The 22552-nt window shown below is 46.8% G+C and overlaps 1 protein-coding gene across 8 annotated transcripts in view; it reads left to right on the forward strand.

The window, feature by feature from the left end:
* The first annotated feature begins 11640 nt into the window (after positions 1-11640).
* The window catches only part of STXBP5L (syntaxin binding protein 5L), a 451068-nt gene continuing 440156 nt past the window's right edge, over positions 11641-22552 (forward strand). For 4 of the 8 annotated variants that reach the window (XM_043512680.1, XM_038378590.2, XM_043512675.1 and 1 more), the window contains exon 1: positions 11675-12599. In XM_043512680.1, coding sequence (XP_043368615.1) covers positions 12402-12599 — 198 coding nt within the window. In that variant the 5' untranslated portion in view covers positions 11675-12401. Of the gene's footprint in view, positions 12600-22552 lie in introns of all 8 variants that reach the window. The other 4 variants (XM_038378599.2, XM_043512700.1, XM_043512693.1 and 1 more) reach the window with 3 other exon arrangements.

Raw genomic sequence — 22552 nt, forward strand, 5'->3', positions numbered from 1 at the left:
ATAGGTGATATTCCTGCTAGCCAATACAGGATCGTTTTCTGCTTAAAAACCTTTCAGGTCTCTCACCCACTTTTTGTCTGTCTAACTAAAACTTCCCTATGATATTTTTTATGTGGGAAGTAGAACCTAAACATAGCTTCATAAATTTCTGTAATGTATCTAATGTTTGCCAACTGGATTTCCCCGGGTAAGGCACTAAACTCCTCACCATTCATGCATTCCCTTAATAAGGCAGCTGTATCTTCTTTACTGATGGTGGCCATACTATTGATCTTTGACAACCAGTCCAGTGCAGTTTCTTTATTAAGTGGACCTAGTGTCTTTCCATTGCCCTTGCTTAATTGGGCCCATATGGCTTTGTCATGTATCAGGTCTCAATTGGCCAATTGAACCATAATTTATCATGCTTGTGGTGATAGGTGCTATCAGGGAGTATCTTTTCCCCTCCTCCATTTCATTAGAACTTTCCGGCTCCTCTAAGTCTTGTGGAGCAGAGGGTTGAGTCCTTGTTACTTTTGCTTCCTTCCCATTACTTTAAGTCACCATCAGACTCCTCCTTTCCTGAATCAGTGTTCAGATCTATATCCTTTTAAAGGATCCATATTTAGGGCAGCTACAACTCCTTGTGCTTTTTCTTAATTTATCCCTCAAGCTGTTGATTTTACTATTACAAGACGAGTGATTCCAGATACCCTCTTGTGTGCTTCTAACCTCTTTAACCAACTCCTTTATGTGCCTGTGATTGCTCTACCTTTTTAGCCAATACAAAATTTCCTTTATCCTTTTTCGCAAGGCATGCATTTAATTCTTGTACCTGTTGTTTTAATTGGTTAAATTGCTTTGATGGGTTAAGCACTTGAGCTGACAAAGTACTATTTTGAATCGTTAACTTTTCAATTTCAGCTCCCCTTTTTACCACCTGCTCTTTAACTTGAGCTATTACTTTTTCTTTATTTTGAATGTGTTCATTTAATTCCCTTGCCACCATTACCAAAACATAGATTAAGGCTCTTTTCTTTAGTTTCTTATTTGGGGTTGGTTTGAAAGTAACAAAGCTTTCCCACTTTTCACATAACTTTTCAAAAGCATTCTCCCCCACAAATAAATCTTCTTTCCAAGGATTTTTACATTTTCCAAATAAATTGACACTGTACTCCAGAGAATTTTGATTTGTTTCCTTATTCCATCCATGTATGCCAAAGTTTTGGCTGCTCATTTTTAAACAGTAAATGTCTGACCCACACAGACACAACTGCTTGTATGGCCCTCAACCGCTATGGTCACCGCAGTGACTTCTTAAAGTCGGAGCTCAGCAGTGCTCAGCAATTTATGCTGGCCTACCACACACAGCTACTCAAAGCTCAAGCAGCACACCCCAATCTAATGCCTGCTGTAACAAGCAGCACCTGTCAGCAACTTGGTCTGCTCCTTCAGTTAGTTTGGGTCCCACACAAGAAAGCCACTGACCAGCTGTCAGTGCTTCCACTCTCAAGGTCTATAGACCTTAAATAAACCTTTAACAAAGCTGATTATAATAAGACATAAATAACATAAAAATCAGTACAATTCAAGGGACAACTGTCAAGCATCCAGCTATGGTCACCATAAACTATTACCTGAAATCTTGTGACAGGAGCTATCTTTATTAAGGACCCCCTCCCCAACAGGCTCGTTTAACCTGAATTAGTATCTATCACCTAAGGTCACACCAAGGATTACACTACTCACTGTAAGATATAAAATAGGTGGGATTTATTAACAAAACAGCTCAGTGGTTTAACACATAATAGACATTAGGTCCAGACCCAAATCAAAGACAACTGGGAATATATATATAAAACTTTCTGATACTCAATCTGTTGCAGGAAACAACCTAAAGCCAGACAGAATCAGTGAATCCAGCAACCTCTGAGGAACCAGGACCAGGAATCTTGGGTGATCATGCCTAGGGACATAAATATTGTGTAAAAAAGTTAACCGTTTAAACCAGCGATCAGCAACCTTTGGCACATGGCCCGCCAGGGAAAGGCCCTGGTGGGCCGGGCCGGTGTGTTTATCTGCCACATCCACAGGTTCGGCCGATTGCAGCTCCCACTGGCCACGGTTCACAGTCCCAGGCCAATGGGGGTTGCGGGAAGGGCAGCCAGCACATCCCTGCACCTGCACTGCTTCCTGCAGCCCCCACTGGCCTGGAGCGGCAAACCGCAGCCAGTGGGAGCTGCGATCGGCTGAACCTGCAGGTGCGACAGGTAAACAAACTGGCCCAGCCCACCAGGGGCTTTCCCTAGCGTGTCACGTGCCAAAGGTTGCTGATCCCCGGTTTAATCAATTCAAATTATATCATTTAACTGGTTAACTCCTGGGCTGGGGTCACTCCAGCTGGCCGGCGAGGCTGGGGCTGCTCCTGCTGGCCCGGGGCTGGTGTTGCTCCTGCTGGCTGGCTGCTGGCCGGTGCAGCTGGAGTTAATGGTGAGGACGGGTTAACCGGTAAGACTAATGCTTACTGGTTAACCATTTATTATTTTACATCCCTAATCATGCCACCACTGGATCAGGTCACCACTGGGCAGGAACCGGTGCAGTTCGATGACAGGAACAGATAGGTGTCTTCTTTCGATGTTACTGTGAACAAGCACAGGCTGTCTCTAGGATGGACAGCTCCGGCACCCTATGCCGAACCCTTATATAATCTCCTGTTACCAGGGAGATTTTTCCCCAGGTCAGATGACCTTTTCCGCCTTTGGCACTGTTACTAGGCAAAGCTCTTCTAAACTCATCCAATCAAAAATAAGGATTAAAATAAAGCACCAAACTAGGCAAAAAAAGGTGAGGCAATATGGAGGGTAACAAACAACAAAACAAAAATAGCAGATAATCCCTAAAACCACTTCCAAAAGTATGGTCTCCTGAGTAACAAAGCCTGACAGGAGTGGGGACCTGTCCACTGCCTCTACACATCAATGAAAGTATCTCCTGCTCCCAAGTCAATCAAGGATCATTTTAAAGGAAAGACCTGCTTGTCTAGCAGGATTTGCAACTCCTGAAGTGGGAAGGAATGAGGGCCTCCTGGTCGAACATAACCTTGGGATCTTTTGGTCATGGAGCCCAGGGTCAGACCTAAACTAAGCCTGGGCCTAATCTTTTCCTGTTGTTGGGCTGGCAGAGAGTTTGGCAGGGCACATGGATATCACACATCCTGCTCCTCCATCTGCAGTGCTATTGCTCTCGTGGGGACAGGTGGGCCTCACTCTGTCTATCTGGATGGGTTCGACCAGGGCCAAAAAAGCTAATGCGGTTTTGGGATGCATCAGGAGAGGCATTTCCAGTAGGGATAAGGAGGTTTTAGTACCATTATACAAGGCACTGGTGAGACCTCACCTAGAATACTGTGTGCAGTTCTGGTCTACCATGTTTAGAAAGGATGAATTCAAACTGGAGCAGGTACAGAGAAGGGCTACTAGGATGATCCAAGGAATGGAAAACTTGTCTTATGAAAGAAGACTTAAGGAGCTTGGCTTGTTTAGCCTAACTAAAAGAAGGTTGAGGGGAGATATGATTGCTCTCTATAAATATATCAGAGGGATAAATACAGGAGAGGGAGAGGAATTATTTCAGCTCAGCACCAATGTGGACACAAGAACAAATGGGTATAAACTGGCCACCAGGAAGTTTAGACTTGAAATCAGACGAAGGTTTCTAACCATCAGAGGAGTGAAGTTTTGGAATAGCCTTCCAAGGGAAGCAGTGGGGGCAAAAGATCTATCTGGTTTTAAGATTCTACTCGATAAGTTTATGGAGGAGATGGTATGATGGGATAATGGGATTTTGGTAAGTAATTGATCTTTAAATATTTAAGGTAAATAGGCCAAATCCCCTGAGATGGGATATTAGATGGATGGGATCCGAGTTACCCAGGAAAGAATTTTCTGTAGTATCTGGCTGGTGAATCTTGCCCATATGCTCAGGGTTTAGCTGATTGCCATATTTGGGGTCGGGAAGGAATTTTCCTCCAGGGCAGATTGGAGAGGCCCTGGAGGTTTTTCGCCTTCCTCTGTAGCATGGGGCATGGTTGACTTGAGGGAGGCTTCTCTGCTCCTTGAAGTCCTTAAACCATGATTTAAGGACTTCAGTAGCTCAGACGTGGGTGAGGTTTTTCATAGGAGTGGGTGGGTGAGATTCTGTGGCCTGCGCTGTGCAGGAGGTCGGACTAGATGATCAGAATGGTCCCTTCTGACCTTAGTATCTATGAATCTATGAGTCTGAAGGCTGAACCTTGGACAAGCGCTGAATGTAGACATGAATTTGTAGGATTTGTCATTCATGAAGTCTGGTGTCTATCCTGATACACAGGTCCATAAAGGCATTCATCCTGGTGGGAGGGTCTATCCGTGCCAGCTCCTCTTTTCATTTGTTGCAGAGACCAAAACTGGTGGAGGAATGTGACATCATTCCAGGTGGTATCTGCAACCAAGCATCTAAACTAGGTGACATAGGAAGGATTTGCCAAAGCTTATGGAAAGTGGTCTCCATCATGTGAACATTATGTGGGACATCAGAAATAGCGGGGAACACTTGCAGGAAAGAAGCCCAGCTTGTCAAAAGTGGGTGGTCCAAATTTAGAATGGGAGAGGCCTATATTACGGAAGGAAGCTAAGTACCAGCCTCTCCTTGACCTGTTCTGTGGCGTATTCCTGGGGACTGGAGCACAAAGAGGAGTCTGCATTGGGTAATAAACTCTCAAAACTTGCTGCGGGAAGAGATGTAAAATGTTAACCAGTAAGCATTAGGCTTATCTGTTAACCCCGTGAGGGCCAGCTGGAGCAGACTCAGCTGTGCCCGGCCAGCCGGAGTGACCCCAGCCCCGGCTGCCCCCAACCAACCCAGCCCAGGGCCAGCAGCAGCGGCCTCGGCCCCAGCTCCACCGGGCTGGCCAGCTGACCCCAGCCCCAGCTACCCCATGCCAGTCAACTCCAGCCCCAGCCCCAGACGCCCTGTGCCAGCTAACCCCTGCCCTGCTAGACTGACTGGAGCAAACCCAACCCCAGCCCCAGCCCCACCAGGCTGGCTGAAGCAACCCCAGCCCCAACCCTGCCAGGCCAACTTCAGCCCCGGATGCCCCACACTGGAGCAACGCCAGACCCGGGGGTGACTGGAGCGACCCCAGCTCTGGCTGGCTGACCCCAGCCACCCCACACTAGCCAACTCTGCCCCAGCCCTGCCAGAGTGACCCCAGCCCCAGTCGGCTGGCCGACTCCAGCCCCAGATGCCCCACGCTGGCCAGCCAGAGCGACACCAGCCCCGGGCTAGCTGACCCCAGCCAGTCAATCTCAGCTCTGGCCACGCCGGGCCAGCCGGAATGACCCCAGTCCCTCTTCCTTTAACTGGTTAACCAGTTAAACAATATAATTTTAATTGTTTAAACAGTTAACTTTTAAAACAATATTTACATCCCTAGCTGCGAGGGCATCATAGCTGTCTGGTAATGGAACTGTGGGGCTGGTCCCAAGCTGGAATTGTAGTGAGGGGACAAATAGGTACTCACAGCTGCTCCGAGTGCTGCAACTTGTTCCTGCAGTTTACCATTTGCAGATGCTGTACTTGATCCCAAAGCCTCTGGTTTCCAGCCTAGAGGACAGCGATCTGTCTTGCAGATTCACAGGCTCCTAGAGCATTGGAGCTCCAGCAATATCCATACTTGGCCCAGGGGTTCAGCAACGAGTCCCAGAAGAGACTAAGAGGGTCTGAGGAAACTCTCAGGGCCTATAACGTGCAGTCTAACCTAATGGTTGGAGCCCAGAGTAGAGTCAGGGTCATGGTCAGAAGTCATGCCAAGGGACACAGACTGAGTTAGAAGCCATGCCAAGGGTCAAACCAGAGTCAGAGATGTGCCATGGATCAAGAAGCCAGTGTTAATAACTGGAGGGAAGGCAAGGGAGTAAGAACAAGGTGAAGTAACAGGAACAAGGAGCAGGGACCATGCAAGCAGGCTGGAACTTGGTCTCAGGGGTCTGGTCAGCAGCAGACCTAGCAACTAATTGCTCAGACAAGGGGAGTGGCCTGGACAAGAAGATTTATGCTAAGATGTGTCCAATCAGCAGTCTGTTGCTAGTGAGCTGATCCTGCTGAGTCCGCAGTTGTAGCCCCTGTTTGTGGGACTATGTCTGTTCTTGTAGCAGGGTGGTGCAGATGGTAAGGCTCTTGCTCAGCAACCCTAGGTTTAAGAACTGACAGTAACTGGCTATTCTTTGATTAGACCTTCACTGTAACTGTGATATGAGTGTTCGTAAGGCTGGTTATTGGTAGCACTAGTCAGATAGTGGGCATTATGACTTCTAGAGCTACCCAATGATAAAATGTGATGGGTGCAGTACAAGGATCTGAAATAAACACACATATTACCAGTTTTTGGAAAACTTTTGTTTCTACATAAAAAACAAAAGTTTAGATTAGACACCATCATAAGTATCAAAATTTCATTTTGGACAAAATACTCAAAGAAAAATTATGGATGCAAAGCAAGATAATGTAAAATAAAATTGTGATAAAGACATTAATATAAAATTCTAAAATAAAATCTGGACATCCTTCCCCCAAACATCACTTAAATAAATCACATAATCACACAAGTAAATAAGTAGGTTAAATCTTCAAGTCTAACTTTTCAACTCCAGTTTTCATGCTCTTATTGAGTCAGCCAGCTGCTTTTATTATACAAGAAAATATGGAAAATTCTGTTGAAAATCATATGAAATACTGAACAGATTCTTAGTCAGTTCTAAGCTCTTGAGTACCCTGACAGACTTTACGAGGTGGCATGAGTCATTTTTAACAGCTATCTCATTTGCTTTTGAGCTCAACAGACTCCTTATTGTGCCTTGTGCATGAAGTTTGGTTTGCTATATCATGCTTCTGAAATCAAGAGGCCATTCTTGAGTTCAGAGTAAGCCTCTGGGACTCAGTCATTTCAAGAAAACATGGTAACTGCTACAGATCCATTAGTGTAATTTCCCTTGTACAGTCAATCAGTTTCTCTGTTGGTTGTGTCGGTCTTTCACACAGCACACAATGAAAAAAAAACATTTTAACATATTAGAAAATCTTATTATAAAACTACAAAAATGAGCAAGGGACATCAGGGCAAGTGTAGTACATGAAATTAATTTAATCTTTCTTGAAAACTGACTAGCTTTCAAGTAGGTCGTGTCCCTTTCACCTCAACTCTCTGTCATTAATCTGTTCAGAAAATTACAGCTAATGCTTGGGTGGAGCTGGGGGGAGCTACGACCACAGAAATAGTCAAACTGGAGGGGCCAGGTCATTTAGTGCCGTGTCACCAACAGTGACCAGGACTAGCTGCTTCAGAGGAAGGCTGAAGAACCCCTGAAGTAGCCAGCTCTGTAGCTGCCCTGAACAAGAGGGGTGATGCTTTCCCAGTTGTCCCTCATCAGAGGCTGGCCTTTGCCTGCAGGTCCCCACCAGAACTCCAAGGCTACATAGCCACGGGAACTAGGGGTGGGGAGGGTGCTGCAGCACCTCTGGCCTGCGCTCGGGATCCCAGTTGCCAGCCGATACCCCTCGCGCCCGGAGTCCTGGCTGCCTGCCCCATGCCTGTCCCCAGCTGTGACCCCAGCCTTGGCCCTCTTGCCCCTGTTGGTGTCCACCCCTCCCGGAGCCATGGCACTGCTCCCGGCCCCAGCTCTTGGAGAGGGGGTGTGGACAGGGGTTAGGGAGTGCAAGGTCAAAAGTTTGGGGGCCACTGCTTTACAGTTTGGTTAGCTGGTTTTCAGCACCCCTACTATAAAAAGTGTTCCAGCACCACTGCAGGGCTCTGGGTTTTGTTTCTCTCCTTTAAACTTCAGCTTTTGTTACCTGGAGCCCTGCAGCTGGGTTGCGCTCTGGCCCAAGAAGCAGGCTTGGCAACAAAAGCAGACACTTCAGAGGGGCCCCGCTCCCTTCCAGCTGGAGGGAACAATGGGGCTGGGCGGAGCGTGTGGTGTGCGGCTCCTCTTGTGGCTGCAGGTACCCCCAGCTGGGTTCCTGTGGGCAGGGGCTGGTATGGGCGCAGAGGAGGACGCACAGGCGGCGGGTGGGGGGGGGCGCTTACACACGTGCTCAAGTATTTGCACACGTTGCCCCTCTGCCCAGTGCCCCCTCCAGGCTGGGCGCCCCCAGTGCTACCTGCTCATCAGCCACCAGTTGCAGCACTGGGCCATTTGCCCTTCCAGTCTCCCTATTGGTTGGCAGCACTAGTGTCCAGTCTCAGCTGTGCTCCAATCACAAGCCCTTAGGATGGGCAACTGGCCTCCATTGGCTTTTCCAACTGTCAGTAAGGCTTTTCTCACCTGTCCCTGTCCAACCAGGCACCAGCTGATGGTGTGTCTCTGTCTATTGGACAGTTCTCCCAGATTGAGGCAACTGTCCGCCTCGCCAATTGCATATAATCACTGGCTTCCCTCAGACAGCCAGTGGAGCGGACATGGGCTAATGGTGGAGACCTGTGACTTGGCAAATCTGCTGTCAATCAGTGATACGTGCTCCGCCCCCTAAGAGCAGGGCACGCGCGCACGTGAGGATATGGGCGTGTCCATTTGTACATGCGCCCATGAGTGCTGGTGGGGCCGGGCTGGGGGGAGGAGCTGCCACTGATGCTGCCGGTGGTTTCAGAACCTTGGAGAGTGTCTGAGAGAGTGCAGGAGCAATGATGGCGGGGCTGGAGCCGTGGGTCTGGGACAGCGGCTGTCCCCACCACTACTTTGTTTATCTGTTTAGCTTCTGAAAGAGGGACATTGTGAACCCTGCTCAGTGGCTGGGTTAGGGTTACACCAGCTACCTGATATCATCGGGCACGGTTGCCCCGGCTACCCTTGCATCACTGGGCACAGTTGTTTGGGTTACCCCAGCACCACCAGGCATGATCACCCTGGCACTGCCAGGCACAGTTGTCCCGGCTATCCTGGAACTGTGGGGAAAATTTCATATTTTAACATCTGCCCCTGCAATCGCCATCTTGGACCACCATAGTTGTTTGGGATCCATGTTTGTTCCCCTTCTCCTTCACCAGTTTGGTGCCCTTTTTCAACTTTGGCGCTCTTTTGACTAACAAGGTGGGAAATGCTAAAGCGACGTGACCAGCTAATCTGCCTGGCAACGGGAGAGTATAAAAGTCCATCTCCCCCATCACCTAGGGCTGCCTGTCAGCAAGGCAGTCAGTGGATGACTGCACTTAGGGTTGCTGAGGCCACAATACCTCTGGCTGCAGGGTTGGGGTTACTTGCCTGCACACTGGATAGCAGTCCATCAGCCGTCCTCGGTCTCTGGATCTTACACACATGCAGGATGCAGCAGGGGAACAAGACCCATGGGAGAAAGACTGGCATCCCTGGTCAGAGCCCTGTCTTCGCAAAGGAGACCTGTTGGGGAAAGATCAGTTTACCTGTCTTCGAGCCCTGTCTTTGAGTTCCTGTCTTCACCTGTCACCTGTGTCCAGTGCTCCGGTCCTGATGTGTCCTTGAGTGTCGGTCGCATCCTGTTATCAAGACATGGTACAGTGTCATCTTCGTAACCTTTGCAGCCTGTCCTTGTAAATAGCTTGGGGCCTGGGCTTTAAGCCCTGTATCTTGTTTAACAGCCGAGTGGTTCTGTATTTTGGTCCTTTTGGACTTGGGGGTCCTAGTTAAATACACGTCTGTTGTTAATTTACTTCGTTTAATAAACTGTTAAACTGTTTTGCGCCTTACCCCATTGTAAATCTTTGTTTTGGGATTAAATGACTTGATGATAGACACGGGATGCGGGGGGACAAGCCTAATTGCATCCTGGCCAGGTGAACAGCACCACCAGGTTCCAGCTACTCCAGCACTGCCAGGAAGGGCTGCCCCAGGACTGTGAGGGATAGTTGCTCATTTACCCCTGGATTGTGTTGTGGTGACAGAGAGCCAGTGAATTGTCTCAGGGCTGTGGATGATCCATTGGTTACCATGGGATTGGGCAGAGAACAATTTTTGCTTACCCCAGGACTGTGGGGCATGGTCAGTCAGTTAATCCAGGACCAGGAGTATAGTCCATTATTCTAGGTCTCAGAGGAACACTTGGTTGGTTATCTTGGGACCAACAGGTTATGTTACCACAAGGACATAAAAACAGCTGTACTGGGTCAGACCAAAGGTCCATCCAGCCCAGTATCCTGTCTACCGACAGTGGCCAATGCCAGGTGCCCCAGAGGGAGTGAAGCTAACAGGTAATGATCTAGTGATCTCTCTCCTGCCATCCATCTCCACCCTCTGACAAACCGAGCCTAGGGACACCATTCCTTACCCATCCCCTTACCCCTGTCTGGGTCCCCCCCCTCCTGGAGACACGGCACTGCTCCCGGCCACACCTGGGGCGGGGGGGAGGGAGGATGCAGACAGGGGTAAGTGGGCTGGCTTTCAGCATCCCCACGATTAAAAGGGTTCCAGCGCCACTGACAGGAGATGGTTGGTTGCCAAAGGATTAACAAAAAGAAAAGGAGGACTTGTGGCACCTTAGAGACTAACAAATTTATTAGAGCATAAGCTTTCGTGAGCTACAGCTCACTTCATCGGATGCACCCCAGAATACGATAAAAACTCTGTGGCCCACGTGTGTCACAATAACTGGAATGTTTCAGAGTAGCAGCCGTGTTAGTCTGTATTCGCAAAAAGAAAAGGAGGACTTGTGGCACCTTAGAGACTATCTAAGGTGCCACAAGTACTCCTTTTCTTTTTGCGAATAACTGGAATGCATCCGATGAAGTGAGCTGTAGCTCACGAAAGCTTATGCTCTAATCAATTTGTTCGTCTCTAAGGTGCCACAAGTCCTCCTTTTCTTTTTGCGAATACAGACTACCACGGCTGCTACTCTGAAAAAAGGATTAACAGACAGGCGTTTACCCTCGACGGGCGAGGAGTTGGTTGGTTTCCTTACATCTGTGCGTGGGGTTTCAGATACACCAGGACTGTGAGGGGCAGTTCAGTGATGTTACAGCGGCGAGGGGTAGTTCAATTCCCTGAGGACTGTGCGGGGGCAGTTCAATACTCAGGCAAGTGAAAAGCTACCAGTCCAGTGCGGGACGGTCAGTTACCCTCGGGAGGGCGAGGGAAAAAGGCGAGAGGAGAGCAGCAATTGCTGTCGCTGCTGGGACAGACAGACAGACCGGCACACAGCAAGAGCAGCAGAAGCAGGAGGAGACCGCAGGGGCAGGGAGAGAATCCAGGCTTCAGAAGCACCATAACCGCAACCGACAATCACAGCAGAAGCTGTTACCCGGCCCTGTACCAAGCGGAGAGCGCTACACCCCCGACAGCATTTCCCGTGCTCCGAGCAGGTCTGGTTTATGGCCCCGGGTGGCGCGGGGCCGGCAGGCTCCCCGGAAGCGGGGACACCTGCAGCGCCTCGGCGGGGGGGGGGGGGGGGCACGGCGCGAGGGGTGCGGAGGCGGGGGAGCGCGGGCTCTGGGAGGGAGTTGAGGCGCGGGCCGCCGGATCCGGGAGCGGGGGGGGGGGGGGGCGCTCACCTCGCTCGCTCGGCTGCGCCGCCGGAGGCGCGGCTCCGCGCGCTGCCCCCCTCCCCCCCCCTCCGCGGGCTCCGCTGCTCCCATTGGCCGGGAAGCGCGGCCAATGGGAGCGGCGGGGGCGGCGCCCGCGGAGGGGGGCAGCGCGCGCAGAGCCGCCTAGGGGCCGCGGCGCAGGGACCGGTCGCCGCTTGCGGGGAGCCCAGCGAGGTGAGCGGCCCCCCCCGGATCCGGCGCCGCTGCCCCGCGCCCAAAGTCTCGCGCACCCCTCAGTTGCCGGGCTTTCCCCCTTACCGGCACCCCCCGTTCGCCCAACGCGCCGGAGGGGAAAGCGGTTCCTGGTACCGTTTCTTGAAGGTGCTTTGGGGATTTTAGCGCTGGTTGGTTATTTTAATAAACTACCTAACGCCGAAGAAGTAAAGGCAAGGCTGAGGCAAAACAGACAGGAAAATAGATTCAGCTCCTTTTGGATGCAGGGTTTGATTGATGGCTGCTTATTCGTTTTGAAACAAAATAACTAAAAGGTGGATTCTGTGAGAGAATCCGGTGCTGGGCTTGACGTTCTTTCTTTTTTGAATATAAATTCTAGTTTTGCTGCTTGTGGAGTTTTTAAAGGGCCTTTTCAGGGCAGCTTTTACATCTGCCCAAGTGAAGTGCATTTATTTTTCAGTCAGTTATACATAATATTGGCATCCTGTTTAGCACAAGGGACTAACGCACTGCCTGACCCAGCAGAACATCGGACCGGTTTTGGGGGCTTTTTGTTGTTGTTGTTGTTGTTGTTGTTCTTGCTACATGTAACTGATTGTGTTAAAGCACACTGGTTTCCCCCCCCCCCCGCCCCCACATCCTTTTAAAGATTTTTTCCAAAATGAAGAAATTTAATTTCCGCAAAGTTTTGGATGGTTTAACTGCCTCATCTCCTGGTGGCAGTAGCGGTGGTGGCAGTGGTGGTGGAATTGGGGCTGGAAGTGGATCCATGCATCCAGGAGGGACGGCAGGTGCTGCAGGGACACCCAGAGATGAGATCCAGGAAATCATGTCTTCGGATTATTTCCAGATTTGTAAGGTAAGGATTGCAGTGGCTCTTTCTATTCATTTACTATTAGAATTAAAAGAAAGAAAGAATAAAAGAAAAAAAGCATCTTTCAGGGGGCCTGGGTGATATGATACCAGCATACCTTTTACTTGACAACTGCAGTGTTTCTGATAGCTAACCCTGGAGTGATGGGATGGAAATCACATTTAGGCTTGTTCTTCCCTGTGTACAGTTGTAGTAGTCAATAAATTCATAAGGCTCTTAATGTCAGCCTCAAGAGCCCAATCCTGAGCTCAGGCTCAGTTTCCAAATTGATAACACTACAGTACGAATTCAGGCAAAGCTAGTAAGAGTAAAATGTGCAAGTGAGCTCTTTTTTTAGAAATTCAGAGTAGTATACAAGGGTTTTTTTTTTTAAATAAAATATGTTGCAGGTAATATTTCAGGAAAAGGCATTAAACAAAGATAAAATCCACAGTAGTTAATGCTACACATAATGTTTTAATTTCTCATTTGTGATGCATTGAAAAGGGATCAATTATTTTCCTTTAATATTCACAGTGAAGACTGTTAACTATGGCAACATTATAATAATAGAACAGTATCAAGATTGGAAAGCCCCAAATCTGATTGGTCTTTGTTTTTCTTAGGTGTTGACCTGATCCTTCAATGAGAGTTTTGTCGGAGTAAGAAGTATAGGGTCATCCCTGTGTTTGTCTTTTTCAGGTTTATTTTTCATAACGAAAGCTTCAGCACTACTCTTAAATAAAATCAAATCAGTACTAGCTTCTCAGTAATTATAACCAACACTACAACAACAAATTATAATTAAAAAAAAGAAATGAAATTTTGAGACCAATCCCATTGTCCTTAACTTTGACATGAATTCTGTTGACTTTCAATGGGAGTTTTTCCAAAGAAAGGTCTACAGAATCAGGTCCCTTAATGTTGAACTTTCAAGGATGTCTTGTAAATAGTGAGGAGGGAAAATGATTTTTGAAAAAAATTGTAAGAAAAAAATTGCTCGTATGTTTTAAAAGCTGTGTTAATCTTCCCAAAATAAACTTCATCCTTCAAGGTTTTTGAAATTCCAATTTGGTCAACTTGATGTACAAAACTTCATCGAAGGGTGAACTGTTTATTTTTATTTTTTGTTATTGTTTTGCTTAATACCTTTGAAAAAAATAAAATAATTTAATTAACATAAGGCATGTAAAGAAAAAATAAATGAAGTTTACCTGTTTAAGATACTTCTTTATTAGTCAGCATAAAAGGCTATGGTTTGAAATTTGGGAAGTGATCAAATCATATCGTAATCTAATTGCTTTTGGTTCTTTGGAAAAAAGAAGAAATTTAAGATATTTAACCATGTAAAGCGATTACTATGAATTTATAGTGCATGTATCAACATAAATATTTAAAACTAAGGGCCCACTTCTGCTGTCATTGAAATCAAACTACTAACACAGTTTGGGGCATTATGGTTGTAATTCTGTTCCCAATTAAAGTCAATATCAAAACTCACATTGACATCAGTAGGAACAGGACCAGAGGGAAAATTACTTCAATGAATTTTGGATTAGGCTCTGTGTAAATAATAATGGGAATTTTGCCATTCATTGCCTTATGTGAAAACAGGATCAGGCCCTTTGGGCCAAATTCCTCCGTAGTCTAAATGTGTGCAACTCAGTTGGCTTTAATGGAATTATACCTGTTTACACCAGGGTTCAATTTGGCTCCTTTTGTGTATGCATACAAAAAAACAGTATTATGTCAAACTTCTAATATTTTAATCAGAGCCCTGCCTCCCCTTTTTAATACTACAGTAATAAAAAGGAAATGCAAATAATCAAAAATATATTATAATATCATTGTTGAATCTGACTTAAATCCACAAAGTCAAGAGAATTCTGAGTTAAGGCTAAAACTCGGCATGTTGAACTCCATGATGAAGTCATTTTATAGTACCTGTGATTTGTATTTGTCTCAAAATAGTATCATGTGATTATTACATGTCATATGTTGTAATACATAGTCAAAATAGGGTGCATTAAGAACAGTGTCAGTTCATTTTCAGCCTTAATTCTGAATTTACTTGTTACTTTAAAATATTTATGTGGTGTTACTTTCAGATGAATCTATCTACATACATGAGTACATTAGTAACACGTCATTTTTGGAAGATTTTGGCAGGCAATAATTGCTTCTCTTTTTAAAATTAGCAAACTTTTTATTTTAAAAAAATATTATTAAGCTGAGTGTTAATATCAATACAAGAAAGCTTCAGGCTGCAGCAGCACTTGCTTATAAAAGCATGGTACTGCAGAGGCCACCCTGATAGTATACAAAATATTTACTTTCTTTGATCAAAACACATAGATGAAATAAAAGCAAACTTGCCAAAATATTCCATAAATATGTGCTGATAAAAAAAAATACACTACCCTAAAGGTTCCTTAGATGGGAATTATTCTGCTGTATGTCCTTTTGGTAATCTTATGAATATGTCTGAGTAAATCAACAGAAGACCTATAGGCCCCAATCCTGCATTTTTTAGCACGTGAATGGACGGCTGTGCTCATGCAGGCCCTCACTGAAATCAGTGGGGCTCCACACGGGCACAGCATTCACTCGCATTCTACAAGGTGCAGGGTCAGAGTAATAATTTGTACCATAAACCAATGCAAAACAAATGTTGCAAAAGCAAAAATAAAGAAAGGATTATAGAATCTAAAACTTGCCTTTTTTTCAAGTTACTCCTACACAGACTTTTGAGATTTCTGTTGAATATTATTCAACTGGAATAGGTAAGTTTTTTTTTTTTGTTTTTTTTTGTTTTTTTTTTAAGCTGCATGTCTTAGGTCTTGATCCTAAAGCCCTTGCTCACTCAAAACTCCCATTGAAGCAAATGGAAAATTTTGATTTTGATGGGCTGCAGGCTAAGGACAGATAGAGCAACAGTTTAGCTAATCTTTTAAAACAGTTTTATTTTTATTTCCTTTGCTGTGTCTTCATTTAGGTGTAGAACATAAAAGCTGACTCATACTTCAGAATTATAGGGCCTGATCTTGCATTTCTCACTTAGACACATCTCCCATTTGAAGTGAATGGGAGTTTTTCTTAAATAAAAACTGCAGGATCTAGATCACAATTAAGACACTGGTTTTATTATTAACACATTTGAGGGCTTTTTCCTCTCTGTGTATTTCGAAGGTGCTTCTCACTGGGGTGTCTATCAGGTATATTAGTAAATTAGATGTAGGCAGAAAGCTAATAGATAGAAACTGAATATTTTATTTTATTTGGATGTATTCACAATTGCCTTTTGATATTTATTTTCAAAAGTAGGGGACTACATTAATGATTTTAAGAATATAAATACACTAGGTTTGGAAATATTGTGAGTTAAATTACTATTGCTTTTCCTAACAAGCATGATAAATTTACATGAAGGTAATATTGTAATAATGAATCAGTGGCAACCTCTTTTACAGTATTAATATAATGACATGAAATTCTGACACTCTTCTAGTTGTCAGCTACTGTGAAATCAGCAAACTGAGATATAGATCACATAGTTTACATGGCTGCCCTTGGGAGGTGGGTATTCATGTGCATATCAAAAAGATATTGATTATAGCTGGATCAACTGAATCAAAAAATTTAATGTAGTAGCTGTGACAGATATTGCAACCGCATGCAGTATCTGTGAGGATCATTTTGTGATCATATATATGAATGGTTTATATAACACTGTGGGCCAGGGTTTGTATGTAATTCCAAGGGGGAAGGATTATTACAGCTCTGCAAGGAACTAAAAGCAGTAGCGGGTGATTAAGATGAATCATTTAAGTTATAAACACTCCAGAGAGGTACCACCCCCTGGAGAGGCTTCAGTATACTAGTTCAGACTGGGGTTTTTTTTTTTTAGAAACCAACACACAAAGAACAGGCTTTTGGTGTAAAACCGCTGGGTTTAAGCTGACTTAGGGCCTTCTTTCTGATCCAGCAAATGGACAGGACCTTCTGTCAAAGAGCTCCAACCCTTGAAAAAAGGTTGGGAAGACTGTGGCTTACTAGAGCTCCATAAGACTGATGGGTGACCTCTGGTAAGCTTTTAGCATAGGTATAGGAACTTTTATTGTTTTTGACATGTTTTGTAATGTTATGTTTTTCCTTGAGAATAAAGGTGCTTGCTTAGAAGGAGCAGTGTGGTAACTGGTAACTGCTGGTAATACACAATTAATAGCTTTGGGAGAGAAAGCAATGCACAGGCGCTGGCCTTTAGGGAGAATGGCTTTCTGGAGGTATCACTGTGTAATTCAGGGAGCTGTATACCCTTAAAACCACAGTCAGAAAGGAGAGAGACATAGATCTTCAACCAAGGGAGGTGATGGCTGAGGGCTGGAAGCCTTAAGTGGGTGCCCTTGAGGGACCACAGAGTGGGAATGCAGGTGAAGTTATCCTGAAACTGTGACAGTAGCCTCATGCCAAAAACTGGGCCTGATCCAGGTGAAGTTACTGGTAAACAGGGGTGTTATTTATTATGAGATGGGGGAGGAGCAGCTGCCTCCCCAGTCCTTGGTGCCCCACCCCCCTGACTTTTCAAAGGTCTATATGCTTCATTATGTCTTCTACTCTCCCTCCCTCCCCCAACTTTGGGTATGATGATCAGAAGAGCAATAATTGCCCAGTTTTTCTCATTCATGATGCTGTTTTGGACAGAGAATGTTCTGTATGCTGACACAACTTTGCCCACCCTTTACCCACAGAGTTTTTCTGAAATGATACCCCTGATAGTAAAGCTCAAATTGATGTTAGTGGCAGAGAATTAGCCTCATTCTTTGGAATAAGCGTCGTAGTCTCTTATATTTTGCCATCATATTAAACAGGTGCTTTCCATCAGAAATTCACAGGTGAGTCCAAGCCACAGTCCACAATATGTAAGAACCTGCTGGACTAGAACCCGGGAGCACAGGGGTTCTGCACCACTGATGGTTCTGCATCTTCACTGGAAGCTCAGGCTGGGTTTCCGCTGGAGGACCTTCTGAAGTTGGGCACTGCAGGAAGTGCTGCCCAGAAGGGCCTGAGTGGCAGCCCTTTGCAGCACCACTGATTGGCTCATGCTGATATATAAACCCGGAAGCCACTATGGGGAGCTGATTGAGCAATGGTGCAGATTTCTTCCAAACCAGACCCTGTCTTGCTGTGGATCCTAGACTCTGGCTTCTGACCCTGGTTTGTTATCAACTCTGCTATTTGCCTGCTGTCTGTAACCTGGTGCCTGACTCTGACTTCCTGGTATCCAGACCTGGCTCAACCCTGACTCTGCTACTTGTTTCCTGATTGCAGCTGGGTAATTGACCAAGGCACATAGGCTGCTCATGGCCTGGTCCTGACATCATCTGAACTGGCCCTTGCAGTGCTGCTGCCTGAATGGTTTGATGGGTATTGCTGGAAATTCTGGAGGATCCTGAACTAATGCAGGCTGCTCTTCCTGCTGCGCCCCCGAATATACCCTACAGATCAGATAAAGGTGGGGCTAGTAGTTAGTATGCTCATTGGTGAAGTGCTTGAATGGGCTTCCTCCTGTTGGAGCAGAACAGCCCAGTGCTTTCTGACTGGGACTCCGGCCAGCAAGCCTTCTCAACCATCTTTGATGAGCTACATCATGTCTGCTTCACAGAGGCTGCCCTCTGGAAGCTTTGTTGGGCAAAGGCCAGCCATCTCCTGTGATGCTTTTTTCTGTTGGTTTGTGGTTGATGTCCTATGGAATGGAGCAGCCCAACTATACCAGTTCTGGTGGGGAATCAGTTAGGATGTGAAAAATGAGCTAGCCCATGTTGAAAATGCCACATTCCTAGAGGTTTTTATTAATCTTGCCTTGTGCATTAACTCTTGGCTGCATCTTCGGAAAGAAACCCCGTGCCCACCCTGTACACCAAAGCCTGTAGAACTCAGTCCTGAACCCATGTAGGTCTCCCTGGGTCGCCGATGCCTGGTCCCAAAGGAGAAAGAATGTCAGCTGCAGCGTGCCAGGACATGCCCTTGCCTCTTGTCCCACTTGAAAGAGCTGGGGAAATGGAGCAGCCCAAGCTTGCTGAGGTGGAGTATAGCCTGGGCATCACTAGAGCTCCATGCTCTGGAACCAGCCCCCAACCTTCAAGTAGAACCCTGTCTGGAACCATAGGCTTCCCCACATTTCCAGTTGCTACTGCAGTTGCAGGCTATGGGCAGGCACAGCAGATTCTCTGCAACTAATGATAATAGACTCCAGGACTGCTGCCAACTTTGTAGGTGCTAAGGCAGTCCAAACCATTGCCAAACCCACTCTAGACCTGGTGGGGATGATTGCTGGGTCCCTCCTGTCATCAGGACTGATGATCCAAGAGACTGTCCCCTTAGAGACTATAATAATGGCACCAGGAAATAATATGCTTTGATATGATCTGCTCTCCAGTCTTCCCAATAATTCTTGGTATTCCTTGGTTGGAGCAGCATGACCTGTGTATCTCCTGGTGGTGGAGAAGCATTAGCTTCTCCTCCAAATATAGCCAGAAAGCTTGCCTTGAGCAAATCAACCAACCCCCAGGTGACATGCAACCAGGGCCCCAGGAGTGAATAAGACCTTCAGAAGCGAGACCCCAAATGGTGGGGGCTGACCAGAAGCAATGATTCCAGATCAGAACCTCGACCTCCCCGACAAATACTGAGATTACCTGAATGTATCTGAAAAGAAAAACATGGATTCACAACCCTCACACAGGGACTACAATTATCTAACAGACCTACAAACAAGGGCAAAGGTGCCACGTGGGTGGATATACACTATGTTTGAGCCAGAGTTAGTCACTATGTGCATATATCGAAGAAAATCTTATAAAGGGCTTCTTTCAGAGATCCACCTCTCCAATGTGGCACTAGTCCTCTTTGTGTGAAAAAAGAGTGGGTCACTACACTTCTGCATAGACGATCATGCATTGAATCAGGTGACTATTTGTAACCAGTACCCCCACCATTCATCCCAGAATTGTTGGGCTGCCTGAGGACTGCAGGTTCTTCACTAAACTAGATCTTCAGGGGGCATACAATCTAGTGCGCATAATACCTAAGGATGAGTGGAAAACCATTTTTCTTACCCGATATGGACACTTTGAATACTTAGTAATGCCATTTGGTTTAACCAGTGCTTTTGCAACATGTCAACATTTCGTAAATGATGTGTTCAGGGGCATCCTGGGCCATATGTGATAATCTACCTTGATGATGTACTGATGTTTTCAGAGAACCCTGAGCAGCACTGCCATAATGTCTGGTCTGTCCTGGAGAGATTATGGAAGCATGGTTTGTATGCCCAACTAGAGAAGTGCACCTTCAACCAGGCCATCCTTGATTGTTAGGTTACATCATCTCCTCAGAGTGTATTCAGATGGATCCACAGAAGATGGAAGCCATCTACAACTGGACAGCATCCATGGGCTCCCACACCACATAGTTTCAGACCAAGCCCACAGTTTACCTCTCACTTCTGACACGGAGCATTCAGGTTACTGGATGTCTGCATATTCACTTTCTCCATATACGAGGTTAAACCCTTCTCCGCATACCACCCCAAAACAAATAGACAAACCAAAAGGGTGAACCAGGTACTGGAACAGTGTTTTGTAAATTATCACCAAGATAAACTGATTCACACTTCTCCCAAATGCAGAGTTTTCATATAACAATGCTGACCATGCCTGTGCACATTAGAGCCCCTTCTTCTCTAATTACGGGTTCCACCCCTGAATTAGGGTTGCCAACTGTCTAATCTCACAAACCCAAAGACCCTTGCCCTGCCACCTGCCCCACCCCTTCTCCGAGGCCATGCCCCAGTCAGTCAATCCCACCCCCTCACTTTCGCTTGCTCTTCTCCACTTTCATTCACTTTCACTGTGCTGGGGTCAAGGGGTTCAGAGTGTGGGAGAGGGCTCAGGGTGCAGGCTCTGGGAGGGAGTTTGGGTGCAGGAGGAGGCTCAGGGCTGGGGTAGGCGTGAGGGAGGGAGTGTAGACTCTGGGAGGAAGTTTGGGTGCTGGAGGGGGTCAGGACTGGGGCAGGAGGTTGGGATGCAGGAGGCAGGCTCTGGCCGGGCGATGCTTACCTTGGATGGCTCCCAGAAGCAGCAAGCATGTCCATCTCCTAGGCTCAGGGGCAGCCAGTCAGCTCTGCGTGCTGCCCCTGCCTGTAGGTGCCACCCCTGCATTTCCCATTGGCAGTGGTTCCCGGCCAATGGGAGCTGCGGAGTCAGCGCTTGGGGCACAGGCAGCGCACAGAGACCCCTAGTCCCCCCAAAGGCTGCAGTGATTTACCGGCTACTTCAGGAGCGGCATGGAGCCAGGGCAGTCAAGGAGCCTGCCTTAGCCCCACTGCACTGACAGAGTTTTAATGCCTAAAATCTCCCAGTTTGGTTTCAATAGCCTCCGGGAGATAGAGCCTGATTCCGGGAGACTCCCGACGAAAATCCTAACCCCGGTTTTCACCTGGCACTACCAGCTGCCATCGACTGGGTCCAAAAAATCCATCTTATTCAGGGGAACTCAGGAACCACTTAGCAGAGGTGAAGAAGGCTTACAAAAGGCATGCAGACCACCTGCGACAGGAAGTTCTGGCATTCACAGTACGCCAGAAGGTGTGGCTCACTGCCAAGCATCTCCAGATCAGTCCACTCTCCTGGAAATAGGACCACTGGTTCCTGGAACCCTTCCAGATATGCCAGCAGATCAACCTGGTTACCTTTACACTACAGCTTCTCCAGTCTCTCAAAATACACCCAATTTTTTCATATTTCTCTTTTGAAACCCTATACCGAGAACTCCTTCCCTGATTGAACCATACCACGGCTTCCATGGTTGAAATCCAGGGTCACAAGGAGTACAAAGTGCGTGCCATCCTTGATTCCTGATGGATGCCTGTACTATCTGGTGGACTAGGAAGACCATGACCCTGAGAAGCACACTTATGAACCTGCTTCCCATGTCCGTGCAACTCACCTGGTGGGGAATTCCACAGAACTCACCTGAATAAGCCTGGACCAGCAGCACCCCTGCTGGACTAGAACCTAGAACTGTAGTGGTGCTGGGCTGCTGATGCTTCCACATCACCATTGGAAACTTAGGCTGCATTTCCACTGGAAGACCCTGTGAAGCTAGGCACTGCAGGAAGTACTGCCCAGAAGGCCTGAGTGGCAGCCCCTCTCAGCCAACTGACTGATTTATGCAAGTATATAAACCCGGAAGCTGTCTGAGCAATGATGCAGACTGTATGTTTGCTTCCACTCCCGACCTTGTCTTGCTGTAGACCCTAAACTCCAGCTTCTGACCCTGGTTGTCCCTGATTCTGCTATTTGCCTGCTGTCTGTAACTTGCTGTCTGACCCTGACTTCTTGCTAACCTGACCCAGTTTGACCCTGATGCTGCTGTTTGCCTGCTGACTGCAATGTGGTGCCTGACTCAGATCCTGCTACTTGTCTCCTGATTGGTAACTGACTGGTGCACACAGGCTACCCAGCCCTGACACAGTATGTAGAAATGACTAGTTAGCTGTGGGAATAAATCTCATGTTAAGATCTTGGAAGATCACATTTATGACGCTGCATTAGAGGACAAGAGCTGAGGAAGCATTGTTCTAAATCAGCCATAAAAATGTTGGCATACTGTGGGGCCATGCGGGTACCCATCGCACTGCTGCTGATTTGAAGGTATACATTGTCCCCAAATGTGAAATAGTTATGGGTGAGGACAAAGTCACAAAGTTCAGCCACCAGGCTTAGAACAATGCTTCCTCAGCTCTCGTCCCCTAATGCCCCTACTCTGCTTGCGCTACATTGATGACATCTTCATCATCTGGAGCAATGGAAAAGAAGCCCTTGAGGAGTTCCACCATGATTTCAACAATTTCCATCCCACCATCAACCTCAGCCTGGACCGGTTCACACAAGAGATCC

This window comes from Dermochelys coriacea, chromosome 1 (assembly GCF_009764565.3).
Source record: "Dermochelys coriacea isolate rDerCor1 chromosome 1, rDerCor1.pri.v4, whole genome shotgun sequence".
NCBI lineage: Eukaryota > Metazoa > Chordata > Testudines > Dermochelyidae > Dermochelys > Dermochelys coriacea.